The 18,681-nt window shown below is 28.1% G+C and overlaps 1 protein-coding gene across 1 annotated transcript; it reads left to right on the top strand.

The window, feature by feature from the left end:
• Nucleotides 1-7,688: 7,688 nt before the first annotated feature.
• On the top strand, nt 7,689-18,167 carry LOC148562808 (uncharacterized). Its single transcript, XM_088491001.1, has 8 exons — nt 7,689-7,851; nt 8,443-8,548; nt 12,617-12,737; nt 13,133-13,191; nt 15,442-16,370; nt 16,967-17,079; nt 17,488-17,754; nt 17,898-18,167. The coding sequence occupies exons 1-8, from the start codon at nt 7,689-7,691 to the stop codon at nt 18,165-18,167; spliced, it is 2,028 nt and encodes a 675-aa protein (XP_088347127.1).
• Nucleotides 18,168-18,681: the final 514 nt, after the last annotated feature.

Here is an 18,681-nt window from a genome sequence, read left to right as displayed (position 1 = left end):
ATGGCAGGTCGGATCCGGTTTAGCAAGACCCGTTAATTAATAATATTTATATTTTATGCTTTTCTCATTAAAGTTAACAAATATTATATAATATTATACTAAAAAAATTATCTTGAATTAAAATGATATTATATAATATAAAGTATATTAATTAAAATATAAAAACATTTTACAATTAATTTTATTATAAAATATATATTTTAACCCTAAAACATGATTTCAAATTGAGTTGGCTCCATTTAAAACCTAATCCATGGGTCATTTATACTTATTTTAAATTCTAAATTTATAATTACCGATCTCTTTATCTTAATTGCTTAATTCTTGGGTCATTTAAAGTTATTAGTGGAAAGACCCTTTTCGACATATTTATTTTAAATTTTAAATTTATAATCACGGCTCTCTTTATCTTAATTACCTAATCCTTAGGTCATTTAAAATTTTTATTTTTATCTTTATTTTTATATTTATATTTATATTTATATTTATAGTAATACAAATGGGGAGTTCATATGCTAACATGACGCTCATACGTTGAGTCTAGAAATTTATTTGCTTAGATGTCGTTATTAGAAATTTTTAGATTTATATTTATAAATTATAAATTATTATTTACTTAGGTTGTTATTTTCAAGTTTTAAATTAGGTTGTTTTACTTAAGTTGTTATTTTTTAAATTTTAGATTTTTTACTTGGGTAGTTATTTTTTAAATTTTAAGTTATTTATTTAAGTTATTATTTTTCAAATTTCAAATTATTTTTTTAAGTTATTACTTTTTAATTTTAAGTAATTTGTATATTACTCTTTTGAATTTTAAGATTTTATTTATAAGTTATAAATTATTATTTTTTTAAGTTGCTACTTTTTAAATTTAAGTTGTTTTGTTTAAGTGGTTATTTTTTAAATTTTAAGTTGTTTTGCTTAGGTAGTTAGTTTTTAAATTTTAAGTTATTTGCAGACTACTCTTTTAAATTATAAATTATTATTATTTGCTTAAGTTGTACTTTTTAATTTTAAGTTATTTGTTCAGAAATTAAAATTTTTGAAAAAAATAATTTAAATTTATTGTAATTCCAATTTATTATTAAGATAATAAATTCACGTAATTATTGTATGAGTCAACTCGAATTAATTCAAATTTATTCCTAAGCTAATAACGATAATAATTAATAATTATTCAATTAGTTTTCATGTAAAAATAATAATTTTATTTACATTATATCATCTTTTAGTTAGTTGCTAGAATTTTTATTTTAAATTCAAATCAAAGTCAATTAGGTTTCAAAAAATCTTAGTTATGAGTCAACTATAAAAGTACGAATTAGAGATGCATAGCACCACACCTCCCTTACTTAGTACAAGTAATTATTCCTTTTAAAATTTTGTGTGTACGTATACAAGTGATGAGGTTATAGTCTTATAGACACTACCGAGTTATGAAATTTCTCCATTACCATACTCAATTGAGATGATTTGGCTCGATGAAGATGTAAGTTTCCTATCACTCTTTTAAATAATATTAAATTTATATTATTGATATTTTAAATGTGTTTATTTATCTCATTTTAATTATTTTTTGTTTTTGTTTGTTAATTATAGGGAGAAACAAATACATGCTTCAGTTAAAAAGGCAAGAGTGTCTCGATTCGTGAATTTGCTAAAAGAAGGAATGACATATCAAACCACATATTTTGGTGTTGGACGCAATGTAGATAACTTCAAGATTATACATCATGAGTATGTAGTGAATTTAAACAAACGTACCGATGTGCACAGAATTGCAGAATCATCAAGTATCCCACAATATGGATTTAGTATTGTGAGTTTTGACACTCTCAATACCTCTGGATTCGATTTCATATATTAGGTTGGTAAGTTTATTGTTTTGCAAAAAATTAAATTCATTGATAAAATTATTTATTTTATCTTTTTTTTTCTTACCATAGTTATTAACAACAAACCCTTTTTTATCTTAATCTATTTTAGATATTATTAAATATCTTGCTGGAATTAGAAGTGAGAAGACTCTTGAAAAGTATCAGATCACAATTCTATCAAGTACAATGTTATTGAATTGGAAGTCGATGATGGGTGACCAATTCTTTTTGAATTCTTTAGCTATATATTTAAACTTTTTATTTTCTATAAACATAATTTTTGACGAATCAATTCAATTCCTTCGCAAAAAATTGCAAATCGAGTTCTTAAAAAGATAATTCATTCATAAGTAGTTCATCTTGAATTAATCCGGATAACGTGCAAATAAAATACATGTAAGTTAAATGCGTACAAATTAGTTTGTTTGGAACATTTTTTAAGAAAAAATAATTTTAATATTGTAATATTAACTTTTTAACTGAATTTTTAAATTTTAGTTTATAATAAATTACAATATTTTATAATCATAAATTTCTCTGTACTTAATCTTAGTAAAGTTATCTATGTTTTTATGTGCTCATAGATTATTTTTATTTGTTTATTTTATTTATTTATGCATTTTTTATATTTAAAAACTCACCGAATCAAGAAATTTATTTTTTATATTCAAATAAAATTAAATTTATTTTTTAAGTCATTTGTTTACGTTGTTTTGTTTAGGTAGTTATTTTTTAAATTTTAAGTTATTTGCTTAAATTGTTTTATTTAGATTGTTATTTTTTAAATTTAGTTTTTTTTTTCTCACATGTCGCTCACACATTGAATTTGAAAATTATTTTCTTATGTATCGTCATTAGAAATTTTTAAAATTTTATTTATAAATTATAAGTTATTTGCTTATGTGGTTATTTTTTAAATGTTAATTTATTTGCTTAAGTTTTTTGTTTAGGTTGTTATTTTTTAAATTTTAAGTTATTTGCTTAGGTTGTTAGTTTTTTAATTTTTAAATACACTTCCTTAAGTTGTTAGATATTTAGTTTCTAATATTGTTGAGCTAATTTAAAAAATTATTTATAAATTATTTACTTAAAAAGTTACTTTTAAATGTTTAAATTATAGTTACATTTTACTTTAATTATAATATATAATATTACTCTTTTATTTAAAGAAAAAGCTAATAAATTATTATTTTTTAAAAAATTAAGTTCACTTAATAACTAATCGCAATAAATAAGTTCACGTAATTATTGTAGTTACCTTATATTCTTTTTTACTCTCTTTGATTTTCAAAAAAACTATAGTGTTAATTAGTTAGTTATTAGAGTTTATAATTTAAATTTATTTATTTTATCTATAAATTTAAGTCAAATTCAAATCAAACTCAATTATGTTACAGAAAATTCTAGCTATAAGTCAACTATAAAAATACGAGTTAAAAATACATAATACAATATCTCTATTGTTTAGTACAATCAATTACTTTCAATTAGTATCTTTAACTGAAAAAAATTTAAGAAACAGGTAATTTCAATTCGTTGTACATAAATTATTTTTATTTATTCATCTTATTTATTTAATTTTTTTAGATTTAAAAATTCACTGAATTAAGAGGTTTGTTTGTTTTTTATATTCAAATCAAACTTAATTTTTTTTAAATTTAAATTATACTTAAATTAAATGTTGATAAATTAATGAAATTTAAATATAAAATATCTTTTACAATCATAACAAATTATAATTTTAATATCTATTTTTTCTAACAAAATAATTAATTAATTAATGTTTTAAAGTTTTAAATTTTAAAATAAAATAAAATAAAATTTGATATCAACACATTATTGTGAAACAATTAAGTAACTATGACATTTCAAAAGATTGTTAATTATTAACATAGAGCTAATTTTTTAATTTTATTTGATATAATAAAATTTAAATTTTAAATTCGAGGGCAAAAAATCCAATTAAGTCAACGGGAGCAAAGTATTACACAAATCAGTCAATCTGAAAATAGCTTCATGAATCAACCAAACAAGATTTCTATGTAATTCGAAACAGGTAAATTCGAACTATATTTGTACATAAGTCACTTCGAATTATACTCAAACACACGCACTCACTAATTCGAATCTACTCAATTCGAATTATAAAAAGCATAATTCGAACTAGGTTGCTTCGAATTACACTTGTGCACTACTCCTCAAGTAGTTCGAATCTAGTTGATTCAAATTACACACAATTTGCCTCTAATAGTAATTCGAATGGGGTTGATTCGAATTACACTGGATTCGGCTATATAAGGAGTTCGAACCCACCTCATTCGAACTAGTGCGAAAGCAACAGGCAGAATGTTGGAGTTCCCATCCTGCGCATTCGCGACAAGCAACGTTCCCCCATACTTGCCATACAGATGGGTGCCGTCAGTACTAACCAACGGCTTGCAATGACGGAATGCCTCGATACAGCTGTCCCCCAACTCAAACAGGGCTCGTCCTAAGGACTGCGACAGTACCAAGCATCGTCAACTGAACTCCTAACACCCACCTAGGGAGCTCGTTGTACGACTCATCCCAATCACCATAGATGAGGGCAACAGCCTTCTGCTTCGCCAACCAGACCCTCCTGTACGTCGGCCTAAACCCATAGTGTGCGGCCGTGGCATTTAGGAGCACCTTGATGCTGACGGATGCATCAGCCCTAACCATTGGCATAATGAATGCCGAGATCACATGATAATCCAAACTCTTGTGGTCGCTGGAGATGGAGGTCGCGAGACACGTATGCGGTCCATTGTACCGTTTGACCTCCCAAATGCCCTTGCGCTGCCGGAGACTAAGCCGAATCAACCATGTGCACCCATTCCCAAACTCAAAACACTTGCCAACATACCGGCGATAGTCAGACTCCACTACCTTGTACTGTACCCCTCGTCGGATGCTGTAAGTCTTGACACTTAACATGGCCTCATCTTTATCCTGAAATTGCTGACCAATCTGAAACTCTATCATACATGCAGACCCTTCCGCATCTCTAGCGCCAAATCCAGCAGGCTCCCCAGGAACCCTCTCCTGCCTCATGGCATCCAAGTCCAAAGATGAAAAATGTGGAGGGTACTGCTGTGTGCCAGAGCTAGAACCACCTCCCGCCCCAGCAGGCTCACTCGCTCCAATATCATCGCCATTGTCATCAGCAATCATATCCGGCTCCACATCATCGTCCTCTGGATCATCCAACAATCCATCTCCAACCCCAGCCGGTGCAGCACACTGTAAAGAGGTCGGCACAAAATCTCCTATTCCAACTTTGCCGCCTACACTGCCGTTGAGATCAACAGCGAATGAAGGGGAGGCGACTGGCTGGACGGGTGGCTCGTACACAGGGACGGACGAAGATACACCGGCAGGTCTGGAGCTAGAACTGGCTACCGTGCCGAAAGTGGGGGTATTCCGGTTCGAACCCCCCGAGCTGGATACCACATCAACCAACTTTGCCAACAGCTCTGGTGTCCTCACTTCGAGAAACTGCCGGCGACAATGAAACATGACCTGCAAGTCCTCATCACTCCCGATCGTGAAACAATCATACTTTACGGTTTCTTGGAGCACCGTGATTGGAATGCGATAGAAAAACTTCTTAACCCGTTTCACATCTTCCAGACCAAGTTTCAGCAGTACAGAGTTAACAAGGTCATCATACCTCGTCGTAGGCCTCATGAAAATACTTAAAGGATCCTTATCAGTGAACTTCACACCGGAACGTGTTTTCCTCTTAATCGATCATCTGTGGTGAACCAACACTATAAAACTCTTCTCAGTAGCCATTTTCCCCTTCTAATGAGATCAACTCACGTTCACATCATATATATACACCTTTGGTCCTTTATAATTCAAACCAGCCTAATTTGAACTATACTTTGTGTAATTCGAATTAACCCATTTTGAATTACATGGAATTGCGTCATTGGGAGTAGTTCGAATCAACCTGATTTGAATTACTGTTAGTGTGTAATTTGAATCAGGTAAATTCGAATTATGTCGGTTTGTGTGTCAGTGTATAATTCGAATCTACATGATTTGAATTATATGATAATTGAGTTCGAACTTACCTGCTTTGAACTACATGTAAACATGGTTTGGTTGATTGATGAACCAGATTTTGCTTTGGCTGATTTGTGTAAAATATTACACGACTTGACTTATTTATGTTTTTTGCCCTAAATCCTACCTATATTTTTATAAAATTTAAAGAGATCTACCTATATTTTTACAAAAATCTTCAAGTGTTCAAGTTGTAGTTATCTCCTTCAAAAGATTTTTTTGTTTATTTTCTTAAAGTTGAAGTTTAATTTATGTAAAAATGATGTCTTCTATTTAACGTAGTGTTTTGTACATAATTTATTATTTGAATTCTCTCACTGCGGACGATGATGGATCTGAAGTGTTAAAAAATGCTATTGCACCAACCAAACGACTATTTTTGGAGTTCGAAGATTCGGGGCAAAAGGAGATACTTCAACTTGCAAGATGATCAAGATTGAGAATAAAAATTGAGAATTTGAATGGGCATATTTTAGAATCCCTTTTTTAAGTCTATCTAATAGAATAATGCCAAACATATTTTTGTTTTGGTGAAAATATTATTTGTTTTTAAGTTGTTTTTTTTTTTTGAATTTTATGTTTGGAATTTAGAATTTTTTTTTTAAAAATAAATTAATGTTATTTGGTTATTACTTGTGATTTTTTTTCAATTTATACCGTTGATATTTTGTTAATTTCTAATTTAGTATTTAATATCATAAAGCTTTATATTTCTAATACGAAATATTGTTGATATAATTAAGTTGGTTATTAATTTTTAATGTGTAATTATTTAAAAAATTCTAATTCTAATTTCTAATTGCTAATTAAAACACTTTGTTTAAACTTTTTAATTTAAAAAATATATATTTTTTAATTCTTAAATAAGTAAATGTCTTTAAAAAGATCTTTTTTATTTACATAATTTATAAGCAAATTTGCTCACTACAAAATATTAGATTAAATTGAATGAAATTACTTATTTTCTTAAAATGTGAGATTATTTATACTATTTAAAAAAACTAATATATATTTTTCTATATTTATTTTTTTTCTATTGTTCCTAAAAAATTGAACTAATTTAGTAGTTCGAAAAAAATAGAAAATTTTTTGGTGATGTGACGTTAATACATTGAGTTTGGAAATTATTTACTTAGGTGTCGTTATTAGAAATTTTTAAAACTTTATTTATAAATTATGAGTTATTTGCTTAAGTGGTTATCTTTTAAATTTTAAGTTATTTGCTTAAGTTGTTTTGCTTAGGTTGTTAATTTTTAAATAAACTTTCTTAAGTTGTTAGTTTTAGATATTTACATAATTTATAAGATTATTAATTTTTAAATTATAATTAATTTTTTGTTTTTATTGACAAATAATAGGATAAATATAATTTATGATGAAACTAAAGCAATTATTTCTAATTTTTATTTTCTGATTAAATTAAAAGAGTTTTGTATTTTAAAACAATATTGAACTTCAATTTTTCTCATGCCATTATTTTGAAAAGAGCGTAAAATAAAAATATTAATTTAATGATAAGATCAAGAGTGATATATATAAGGGGTTAGGATTCAAGATATAGTTGTTAGGAATGAAATTCGTGCTTCCAAAGCAGATAAATGTGTCATTCTAGCTATCCACGTCTTTCACAGGTAGCATGAAATACATGTTTAATAATTATCAAGATACTCTAGCAATTTGTAAGAAATATATGGATATCCAAATTCCTTGATCACAATGACATGTAGCTCGAGTTGGCAAGAGATTGGTAGAGTTAATAATCCAAAGAACTTAAAGGTTGAAGACCGACCGGATATATTATGTAGAGTGTTCAAAATTAAGTTTGACATGATAACCTCCGATCTTAAGCAAGGGATTCCATTCGAAGTGTTAGATGCAGGTATTGCTCATTATTTAACCTTATTTTTAGAAAAAATTTTTGTTAAATTATTTACACAGTTATATATTTATCAAAGCATATATATAAAATAGATAGTTTATTTATAACATTTTATTTTTTTATTTTTTATTATATTGATGTACATGGTAGAATTCTAAAAGAGAGGTCCACCCCATATTCATATTCTTTTGTGGAGTGGAGACCACAAGATAACAAACACAACTTAAATTGACCGGTCAATATTGTTAGGATTGTCTGATCCTGTTCGGTACCCAAAATTATTTAGAGCTGTGTTTACATATATGATTCATGTACCATTTGCTCAAAATCTCCCTGCATGAAAGATGGGTACTACACCAAATGTTATCCTAAAACATTCAATAACACCATAGTTATTAACTATGGTGGATACCCATCATATGGAAGATAAGACATAAGAGTAGTTATTGAAAGGAAGGGATTCCATATGGATAATAAGAATGTAATTTCTTATAACGCATATCTGCTAATGTCTTATCAAGCGCATGTTAGAGTACTACAACAAGTCAAATACTATCAAATATTTGTTCAAGTACATGAATAAATGTTCAGACAAGGTGGCAGTTGAGGTTTCAAAGGAAGCTTTCAGTGGAGAGGATGCTAAGATTATTATGAGATCAAACAATTTTATGATTGGGGGTATTTGTTTGCACGTGAGGTTGTGTAGAGAACTTTGACTTATGATATTCATCGGAGATGGCATTCAGTGATGAGATTAACCTTCATTTGTCTGGAAAGCAAAATATCATCTTTAAAAATAATGACAATCTTGAGAAAATTATGGAATAAGAGAAAGGAAGAGGTACGATGTTCTTAGCATGGATGGAGGCCAACAAATAATTTAAAGCAAGTCAAATTTTAACGTATACTGAGTTTCCAAATCAATTTGTTTATGATAGAGAAAAAAGTGAATGATATTCACGCGAGAGAGCGTATTCTATTGTGAGGTTAAACTATGTTTCACCTAGGGGTGGCAACGGGGCGGGTTTTTGCTCTACCCGACCCGCCCCGCCCTACAAAAAACTCACATCAAACCTGCCCCACCCTACCCGCGGGTAGTAAAATGTTAAACCCTAACCCGCCCCCGCCCCTATAATTATTAAATCCAACAAATAAAATAAAATTTTAAAAATTATATAACCACCATTTACATACATAACATAAATTAAAGTAAAAATTTATATATGATAAAATATTATTAATCATTTTACTAATTATTTTATATATGTTACATATATTATTAATCATTTTACCCGCCCCGCCCCGCCCAAAAACCCGCCCCCGTGCGGGGCGGGTAATTACCCGCCCCGAGCGGGTAGGGGCGGGGTGGGTACCCGCGGGTTCGGGTAGTGTTGCCACCCCTAGTTTCACCGGGTATAGGTGATATCTAATATATAAGAATTTTGTTAACTGTAAAGAAAAGTTGCACAATATATGAGTTTATTAGGACAGTTAATAGGATTACATATCCTAACTTTCAAGATGTTTTTTATTCATTGGGACTACTGTATGACGATAGAAAATTCATTACAGCTATTTGGTCATCAATTGAGAAAACTATTTGTGATATTATTAATATCTAATAGCGTTGGCAAACCAAATTCTATTTACAATGCAATTTGGGCATTATTAGCTGACGAGATACTATATAAAAGGAGAAAAATATTAAAAAACCAAATTATTTTATTATATGGTAAATCATTATCACATGTAGGACTTGCCAAAATTAGTATTCACCTATGGACAACTTTTTAGGTTGCTTTGTCAAGAGTTAAGAGTCGCAATGACTTGAACATTTTAATTCTAGGCTAAGATAGCAATCCAAAGTCATCAACAACAAATATCACGTTCAAAGAAATTTTTAATAACATTTAGGTAAGAAAAATGGTATTTTCATTTTAATAACATGCTATGATTTACACTTTTGTACGAATATTTGTCGTAAATTTAACTAATTTATCTATAACTATACTTTTAGACTTGAAATGAAATGTTTAACATAGAGCACATCATATGGCAATTGTTTATCTAATGATGTTAGTAAAATGTTATATTGTCGATAAATTTTTGTTAGTTTTTTTATATAAAGTTTAGTGCATAATTGATATGATACCAATACAGTTATATATATTCTTATCTTTTCAGGTATTTTTTTTTATCGTTCAAGAATATTATAGATTTCAAACGGTTCTATTTGTATTTTATTTTAAATAAATATAAAATAACATATTCAATACTTATTATATAATGACAATGTATTATACTAAAGTTAAAAAATTTATAATTATGAAATACTATTTTTAATTTATCATGTCAAATTAAAATATAAGTCTGTGCATCGCACGGGTTTAACACTAGTAGTAATACAAATGAGGAGCTCATATATTGACGTTGCGTTTATACGTTAATTCTGAGAGTTTATTTGTTTAGGTGTCGTCACTAGAAATTTTTAGATTTATATTTATAAATTATAAATTATTATTTGCTTAGGTTATTATTTTCAAATTTTAAATTATTTGTTTGGGTTGTTATACTTAGGTTGTTATTTTTTAAATTTTAAATTATTTTATTTAGGTTGTTATTTTTTAAATCTTAGATTGTTGTACTTAAGTTGTTATTTTTTAAATTTTAAATTATTTTACATAAATTGTTATTTTTTAAATTTTAACACTATTTTTTAAAAATTTGTTGATTCTTTTTAACACTATTTTTTAAATTTTTATAATTTTTTTTTCAAAAATTGTAGCTACATATGTAAATTTAAATTTACGTTAATTTAAAATTTTAAAAATTATTAATATATTTATTTACTTTATCTGCAAATTTAATTTAAATTTAAATTTAAATTAAAGTCAATCAAATTTAAAAAATTTTAGCTATGAGTCAACTATAAAAGTATAAGTTATGAAATATGTGTAGCACTACAATTCAAAGTACATCAAACCCTTTCTTTACATACATCAAACCCTTAATTTAAACCAATGTACTGAATGTGTACAGACTTCCAGAATCGTCAAGTATTCCACGTTATGGATTTAATTTTGTGGGTTTTGACATTTTCAATACTCTACCTACTTAGTTGGTAAATTTATTGTTTTAGAAAAAGTATCATTTATTTATAAATTTATTTATTTAATTGATAATTTCAGCTGTATTTTATTTTTAACAAACTTATTGATAATAATTTTTTTTATTTTAAATTATTTCAGATGTTGTTGGATATCTTGCTGAAATTAGAAGTGAGAGAACTCTTGAAAAGAATGGCAAATCTACCAAATACACTGTTATTGAATTAGAAATTAATGATGGATAATCATATATTTATTTTTATAAATCTAAAAATTTTGATATTCTCATCTTTTAAAATTGTTATTTTAACTTATTTTATTATGAATATTTTTATTAATATTATTAATAGATAACAAACGTTTTTATTCAAGGACAAACGTTTTTGAAATAAAGACGACGTTTTTTATTAATAGTATTTAAATTTTTTTAAAAGATCAGTTCGGATTGATTTTGAAAATAAATATTTAAATTTTTTTTAAAAAGAATTTTAATAAAAAGCATTTTTTTTCATAGTTAGTTTTTTATGAATTTAAAATAATTAATAAACTAATTATTAATTTTTTTAAATTGTGTTTGACGTTTTAATTTTATTGTTAATTTTTAAATTTTAAAATATAAAATATATATATAATTTGATATTATTTTATTGGTAGTTATTTTTTTAGTTGTAATTATTTTTTTGTTTATTTTGTTATAAAAAATATATTTAATATTAAACATTCTATTTGACATAGAAAAATAATGAAAAGTGCATTTTTTGGCAACTATGCACATGAATTAAATGCTTTTTTGGGATCCGACAATAAAGATAGAACTGTTGTCGTCTTACAATTTGTTAGAGTGAAGTTATATAACGGTAATATTTATTCATAATTATGTGAATTTTTATATGTGAGCTTTTACTATTTTTTATGTGAGTTTTTACTAATTTTATATTAAATTAAATTTTTCAAAAAAATTGTTTTGCAGAATTTTATGTATGCCACAAAGATGTTCTTCAATCTTGAAGAAGCAAATGTCATTCAATTTAAAAATAGGTGGGTATATATATATTTTTTAATTTTTTATTTTAATATTATATGTATTATCTAACGTAGTTTTTTTTCGCTTTATTTATCTAGCTTGGTAATATTTGAAGAATTTAGGGGGAATATCGGCAGAATTCCAAATGAGGCTGCATTCTTAAAAATTTATCAAGACAAAATATTGAGCAGTTAAAAGAATTAGATACGGTAATTTTTTTCTGTAAAAAAATTGAGAAAAAAATTAATTTAAATCTATTGTACATTGATTATTTTTGTTTATTCATCTTATTTATTTAGATATATATTTTAGATTTAAAAACTCACCAAATTCAGAGGATTTAAATCATTAAGTTTTTTTTTTTTCAGAATGCTATTTGTGTTGTCTTGGCTAACGGCCACTATAAGTCATATTATAGATACTCTAGACTGGTGGTACGACCAATGTGAATGCAACAAGTTCACGTATGCTTTTACAAAAATTTTCAAATGTTCAAGTTGTAGCTATCTCCTTTTATCCATAACTCCAAGGTTATTTATTTATTTTTTAATTTAAAGTCTAATCACAATGGATTAGATATTGAATAAGTCTATGTTTAACCTTTTGTTATGCTGTTTTTTTTTTTATTAAGCAGGTACCGAATAAAGTTTGGTGTCATTGATGACTCTGATTGTGTATGTTTCGTAGTCTTTGACAAAGAGGCAAAACAAGTTTTGGGAAAGAGTTGTGTAGAGATACTTGATCCACTTTTATTGGTAAGTTCTAACCAATATTTATTTCTAAAAACATTAGTGAAGATATTTTTAATGTTAATTTTTATATTATTTATTATTAATATATTATGTAATACCTTGCATAAAGGAGATCTATCGGATACACCTATACTTTTACTCAACCTAATTGATAAGACCTTCATCTTCATCGTTGAAGTTCAAATATCCGATAATCCACATTTTTCACCTTCTTATAATGATAAGAAGATGACTGATAATGTGGACCTCATAAATAAATTCAAAAAGGCTCTCCTTATTCAAATTGTGAGTACAGATATAAGTGTACGTTCTATTAAAAATCAGTTTATTTTTCTCTTCTTTGGTCATTAGTAGTATCTAATTTATAAAGAATAATTAATAATTAATTATAATTTTAGGATGTTGATTACACCGGTGGTTTGCTTCCAATTTCAAAGGCATCCTCAATCATTGAAGAGTAGAAAGTAGAAGGTGCTAAGGTATTTGTTCAAAAAATGAATTTTTTTTGTTTATTTTTTCAAAGTTAGATCTTTATTTTATTAAAAAATTATTATTGAGATAAAATCAAAGGTGAGAAGAAGTCTTTAATTTAACGTAGTATTTTGTACAGAATTTGTTACTTGAATTTTCCAATAAAGTTGCGGACAATGATGAATCCGAAGTGTTGGAAAATGTTATTACACCAACCAAGCGACTATCCTCGAGGTCGGAAGATTCGAAGGTGCAAGGAGATACCTCAACTTGCAAGAAGATCAAGATTGAAAATGAAACTTGAGAATTTGGATGCACATATTTTAGAATCTCTTTTAGAGTATATCTAATAGAATAATGCCAAGTATATGTTTGTTTTGGTGGAAACATTGTCTTTTCTTGAGTTGTTATTTTTTCTTTGGTTCTTTTGGATTTTTATGTTTGGAATTTAGATTTTTTTTAAATATAAATTAAATTTATTTGGTTATTACTTATGATTTTGTTTTTAATTTGATTCACACAGTTGATATTCTGTTAATTTCTAATTTATTATTTAATGTCATAAAGTTATAAATTTCTCATATAAATTATTGTTGATATAATTAAGTTAGTTATTGATTTTTAATGTGTACTTATTTTAAAAAAAAAATCTAATTATAATTTTTAATTAAAATATTATATTTAAAATTTAAAATTTAAATTTAAATAAACTTTTTTTTTTGAATTTTTAAGTAAGCGATTGGGTTTGAGAATATTTTTTAAAATTTTATATAATTTATAAGCTATTATACTAATTATAAAAGATTATATTAAAGTAAATAGAATTATCAGTCTTATTAAAATGTGAGGTTATTTATACTATTTAAAAGAAAATTTTAATTTGACATTTTTCTATACTTAATTCTATTTCTAATATTGTTCTGACAAAATTGAATTACTTTAGAAAATTTTATTTAAAAATTTAAACTTTGTACTAGTTAATTAGAAATTTTTATTTAAAAATTTGAAATTTGAAATTCTAATACTAATTCCTAATTAAGTGACTTCTTAACTGTTTCGATGTTTAAATTTAAATTTTTTTACTTGTCACATTTATAAATTTTCTCTTTACTCAATTTACATTATTATCTTTTAAATTGTTTCTGCACAGTAGAAGTACTTTCATTTTTTCTCTCTTTTTAAATATTTTTTTCTAAATTTACGTAATTTATAAGGTTATTAATTTTTAGATTGTATTTAATTTTATTTATTTTTATCGACAAATAATAGAATTAAATACCCAGCCATATTCAATGTTGCTGAGAAACATGTAATCTAAGAAGTAGCAATATCAGCACTTTATTATTTACTATTGTTATGCTTTCTATAAACAAAAAATTATCGTTTAGCGTACAAGTTTTTAAAATTCTGACAAAGATATGGTTATACATTATACTTTTTTGTATTTGAATATTGATTTATTGTAATTCTTATGGTTTGATTAGCGTGCATGTAAAATATAAGTCTTGAGGTTGGCACAATGAAACCGTATTATATGATCTCATCTTTTTAATCCATAAATTGTAATTATCAGTAATTTTTTGTAAATATTATTTTTATACCTCACATGGTGAAAGAAAGATATATTTTTTGTATAAAGTATTTGTTGCAGAAATAACTGAAACATAATTTATTATCTTGGTGATTATTAGATGTGATAGATATTGGTGACCTATAGTTTTTTTGTCGGTATTGCGACGCTATGATGTGGTATGAGGAGAGATCAGAGAAGTCCAAAACAGGATCCAATATTGAGTTCTCAATATGTTGTATGCAAGGGAAGGTACAAGTGCCATTTTTGCAACGTCCACCTCAGCTTTTGCAAGATTTAATATCTGGAGTAGACCAAAGAAGCAAACACTTTAAGGATAATATAAGAACTTATAATAGCATGTTTTGCTTCATGTCCCTCGGACGTAAAATAGAGACCTCCATCAATGATGGGACAGGTCCTCTCCAGTTTATTGTGAGTGGACAAAACTACCACAGAATTTGAAGCTTGGTACTAATTGAGGGACAAAGACCAAAATTCGCGCAGTTATATATTTATGATACAGAAAATGAGGTCTCAAACAGAATAGAGATTTTCAGGTTTGTATCATGCATTCCAAACTGATTAAAAACATATTAAGGTAGTTCGTACTTTGATTTTGGTTAATTATGAATACTAACATTTTTCAATTAATGTTTTATACAGTTCAAGAACAACCAACAACAACATTGACCAGTCCTTAGTTCTAGACCTCAAGGACATGATCGATCAATATAATGTTCTTGCTCACAAATTTAGGATAGTGAGAAACTACCTGAATCAAGGAGATATCACAAATATAAGGCTATGGTTGTACCGAAAAAGATCAAAGGACGTAAGAGTCTATAATTTACCATCTTCTAATGAGGTCGCAGCTCTAATAGTAGGATATTTTGATTCTGAAGATACAGGGCGTGATATTATAGTTCAATTAAAGTTCGGACATCTACAAAGAATTCATGAGACACACACCGCATTTATTCCTTTTCAGTATCCTATGATGTTTCCTTATGTTGAAGATGGCTACCAAGAAGACATTCATTTGCGAGAATCTCATAGGGCTGATGAAAATAGAAAGAAACAGCATGTGAGTTTAAGGGAGTTCATAGCATTTAGAATACAAGAGAAAAGGGTCGAGTATGTAACCATTGTCAATGGTGGACGACTATTTCAGCAGTTCTTGGTTGATTGCTTTTCTATGATTGAAGCACAAAGGCTGACCTACTATCGAAACAACCAAACCAGGGCGAGGAGTGATATATACAAAGGGATTCAAGATGTAGTTGTTAGGGGTGGGACTCGTGCTTCCAAAGCAGGTAAACGTGTCATCCTACCCGCGTCCTTCACTGGTGGCATGAGATACATGTTTAATAATTGTCAAGATGTTATGACAGTTTGTAAGAAATATAGATATCCAGACCTTTTCATCACAATGACACGTAACTCGAGTTGGCAAGAGATTGGCAGGGTTAACAATCCAAGAAACTTAAAGGTTGAAGACCGGCCGGATATATCGTGTAGAGTGTTCAAAATTAAGCTTGACATGATAATCTCGGATCTTAAGCAAGGAATTCCATTTAGAGTGCTAGATGCAGGTATTGCTCATTATCCAACCTTATTTTTAGAGAAATATTTCTTTAAATTGTTATAAAATAAATGGCAAAATATTTTCTTACTTAACATATTGTTGATTTTCTATTATCATCTTTAATTTATCAAAGTACATATATAAAATAGATAGTTTATTTATAACATATTTTTTTTGTCTTTTTGGTATAAGGGATGTAGGTGGAATTTCAAAAAAGAGGTCTACCACATACTCACATTCTTTTATGGTTAAGTGGAGACAATAAGATAACAACGACAATTCAAATTGATCGGTTAATATTTTCAGAGTTGCTAGATCCTGTTCGGTACCTAAAATTGTTTAGAGCTGTATCTACATATATGATTCATGGACTATGTGGTAGAGCTTTCTCAAAATCTCCCTGCATGAAAGATGGGTACTGCACTAAATATTATCCCAAAACATTCAGTAGAACCACAGTTATCGATAATAGTAGATACCCATCATATAGAAGACGAGGCACATGAGTGATTACTGAGAAGAAGGGAGTCCATATGGATAATAGGAATGTGGTTCCATACAATGCATATCTGCTGATGTCTTATCAAGCGCATGTTAATGTAGAGTACTGCAACAAGTCAAATGCTATCAAATATTTGTTCAAGTATGTGAATAAAGGTCCAGACAGAGAAGCAGTTGGAGTTACAAAAGAAGCTTCCAGTGGAGAGGATGCTCAGGTTATTGATGAGATTAAACAATTTTATGATTGCAGATATTTGTCTGCATGTGAGGCTATGTGGAGAACTTTAGCTTATGATATTTATTAGAGGTGGCCTTCAGTGATGAGATTAACCTTTCATTTGTCTGGAGAATAAAATATCATCTTTAAAGACGATGACAATCTTGAAGAAATTGTGAAAGAAGAGGAAGAAAAATATACGATGTTCTTAGCATGGATGGAGGCCAATAAAAAATTTGAATCAGGTCAAATTTTGATATATGTTGAGTTTCCAAATCAATTTGTTTATAATAGAAAAGTAAGGGAATGGAATCCATGCAAAAGAGGGTATTCTATCGGGAGGTTAAACTATATTTCATCGGGTACATGTGATATTTATTATATGAGAATTTTGTTAACTGTTCAGAGAGGTTGTACAACATATGAGTCTATTAAGACAGTTAATGGAATTACATATTCTAGCTTTCAAGATGCTTGCTATTTCATGGGACTACTGTGCAATGATAGGGAATTCATTACAGCTATTAATGAGGTAGCTGAACTTACATCTGGTCATCAATTAAGAAAATTATTTACGATGCTACTGATGTCTAATAGCATTAGCAACTCAGAGCGTGTTTGGAATGCAACTTGGACATTATTAGCTGATGGAATACTATATGAGAGGAGAAAAGTTTTGAAAAATCAAGGTATTTTACTATGTCTTTTTTTTATATCAAGATTGTGTTCTCTTATTATTTTTATTAATAATATTAATAGTTTTATTTTGGAATTACTTATTAAATATTTCATAAAACCACCATGTGCTTTTGTTAGATACTCAACAGCAATGCGAGATCTTTAAGAGACTATCAATCAATGCCATATCTTGAGATGTCTGGTGTTCGCCTTTTTCAGAATAAGCTAATAGAGGAGGAGTTAGCATATGACACAAATGAGTTGACTCATACAAACTTATATACAGAACAAAAGATGACTCATGAGCAAATGTTAGTATTCGATGAGATACTCAATGCTGTTATTACAGACTCTGGTGGTTTTTACTTCGTTTATGGGCATGGTGGGTGTGGTAAGACATTTATTTGAAATGGACTTTCTTCTGCTATTCGGTCTAGAAGAAAGATTGTTTTAAATGTCGCATCTAGTGGAATTGCGTCTTTACTCCTACCTGGTGGCAGAATGGCTCATTCTAGATTTTCAATACCCATTACAATTACTGATGAATCTACTTGCAACATCAAGCATGGCAGTTTGAAGGCTGAGCTGCTCATCCAAAGTAACTTAATAATTTGGGATGAAGCTCCAATGCTCAATAAAATGTGCTTTGAAGCACTTGATCAGACGCTCAGGGATCTTATGTCAGTTACCGATCAACATAAGACACATCAACCATTTGGTGATAAGGTTGTTGTTCTAGGAGGTGATTTTAGACAGATACTTCCGATGATTCCGAAAGGGAGTAGACACGATATATTGACATTAACTATTAACTCATCCCATCCGTGGTCGTTTTGTAAGGTTCTGAAACTGCATACGAGCATGAGGCTTCTAATGCCTTCTTCGGATCAAGATGAAGGTGAAATAAAGAGATTTGCTAATT

Source organism: Arachis ipaensis, chromosome B6, assembly GCF_059453495.1.
Source record: "Arachis ipaensis isolate K30076 ecotype BB chromosome B6, ASM5945349v1, whole genome shotgun sequence".
Taxonomy (NCBI): Eukaryota; Viridiplantae; Streptophyta; class Magnoliopsida; order Fabales; family Fabaceae; genus Arachis; species Arachis ipaensis.
This window is presented reverse-complemented; position numbering and strand designations above follow the sequence as displayed.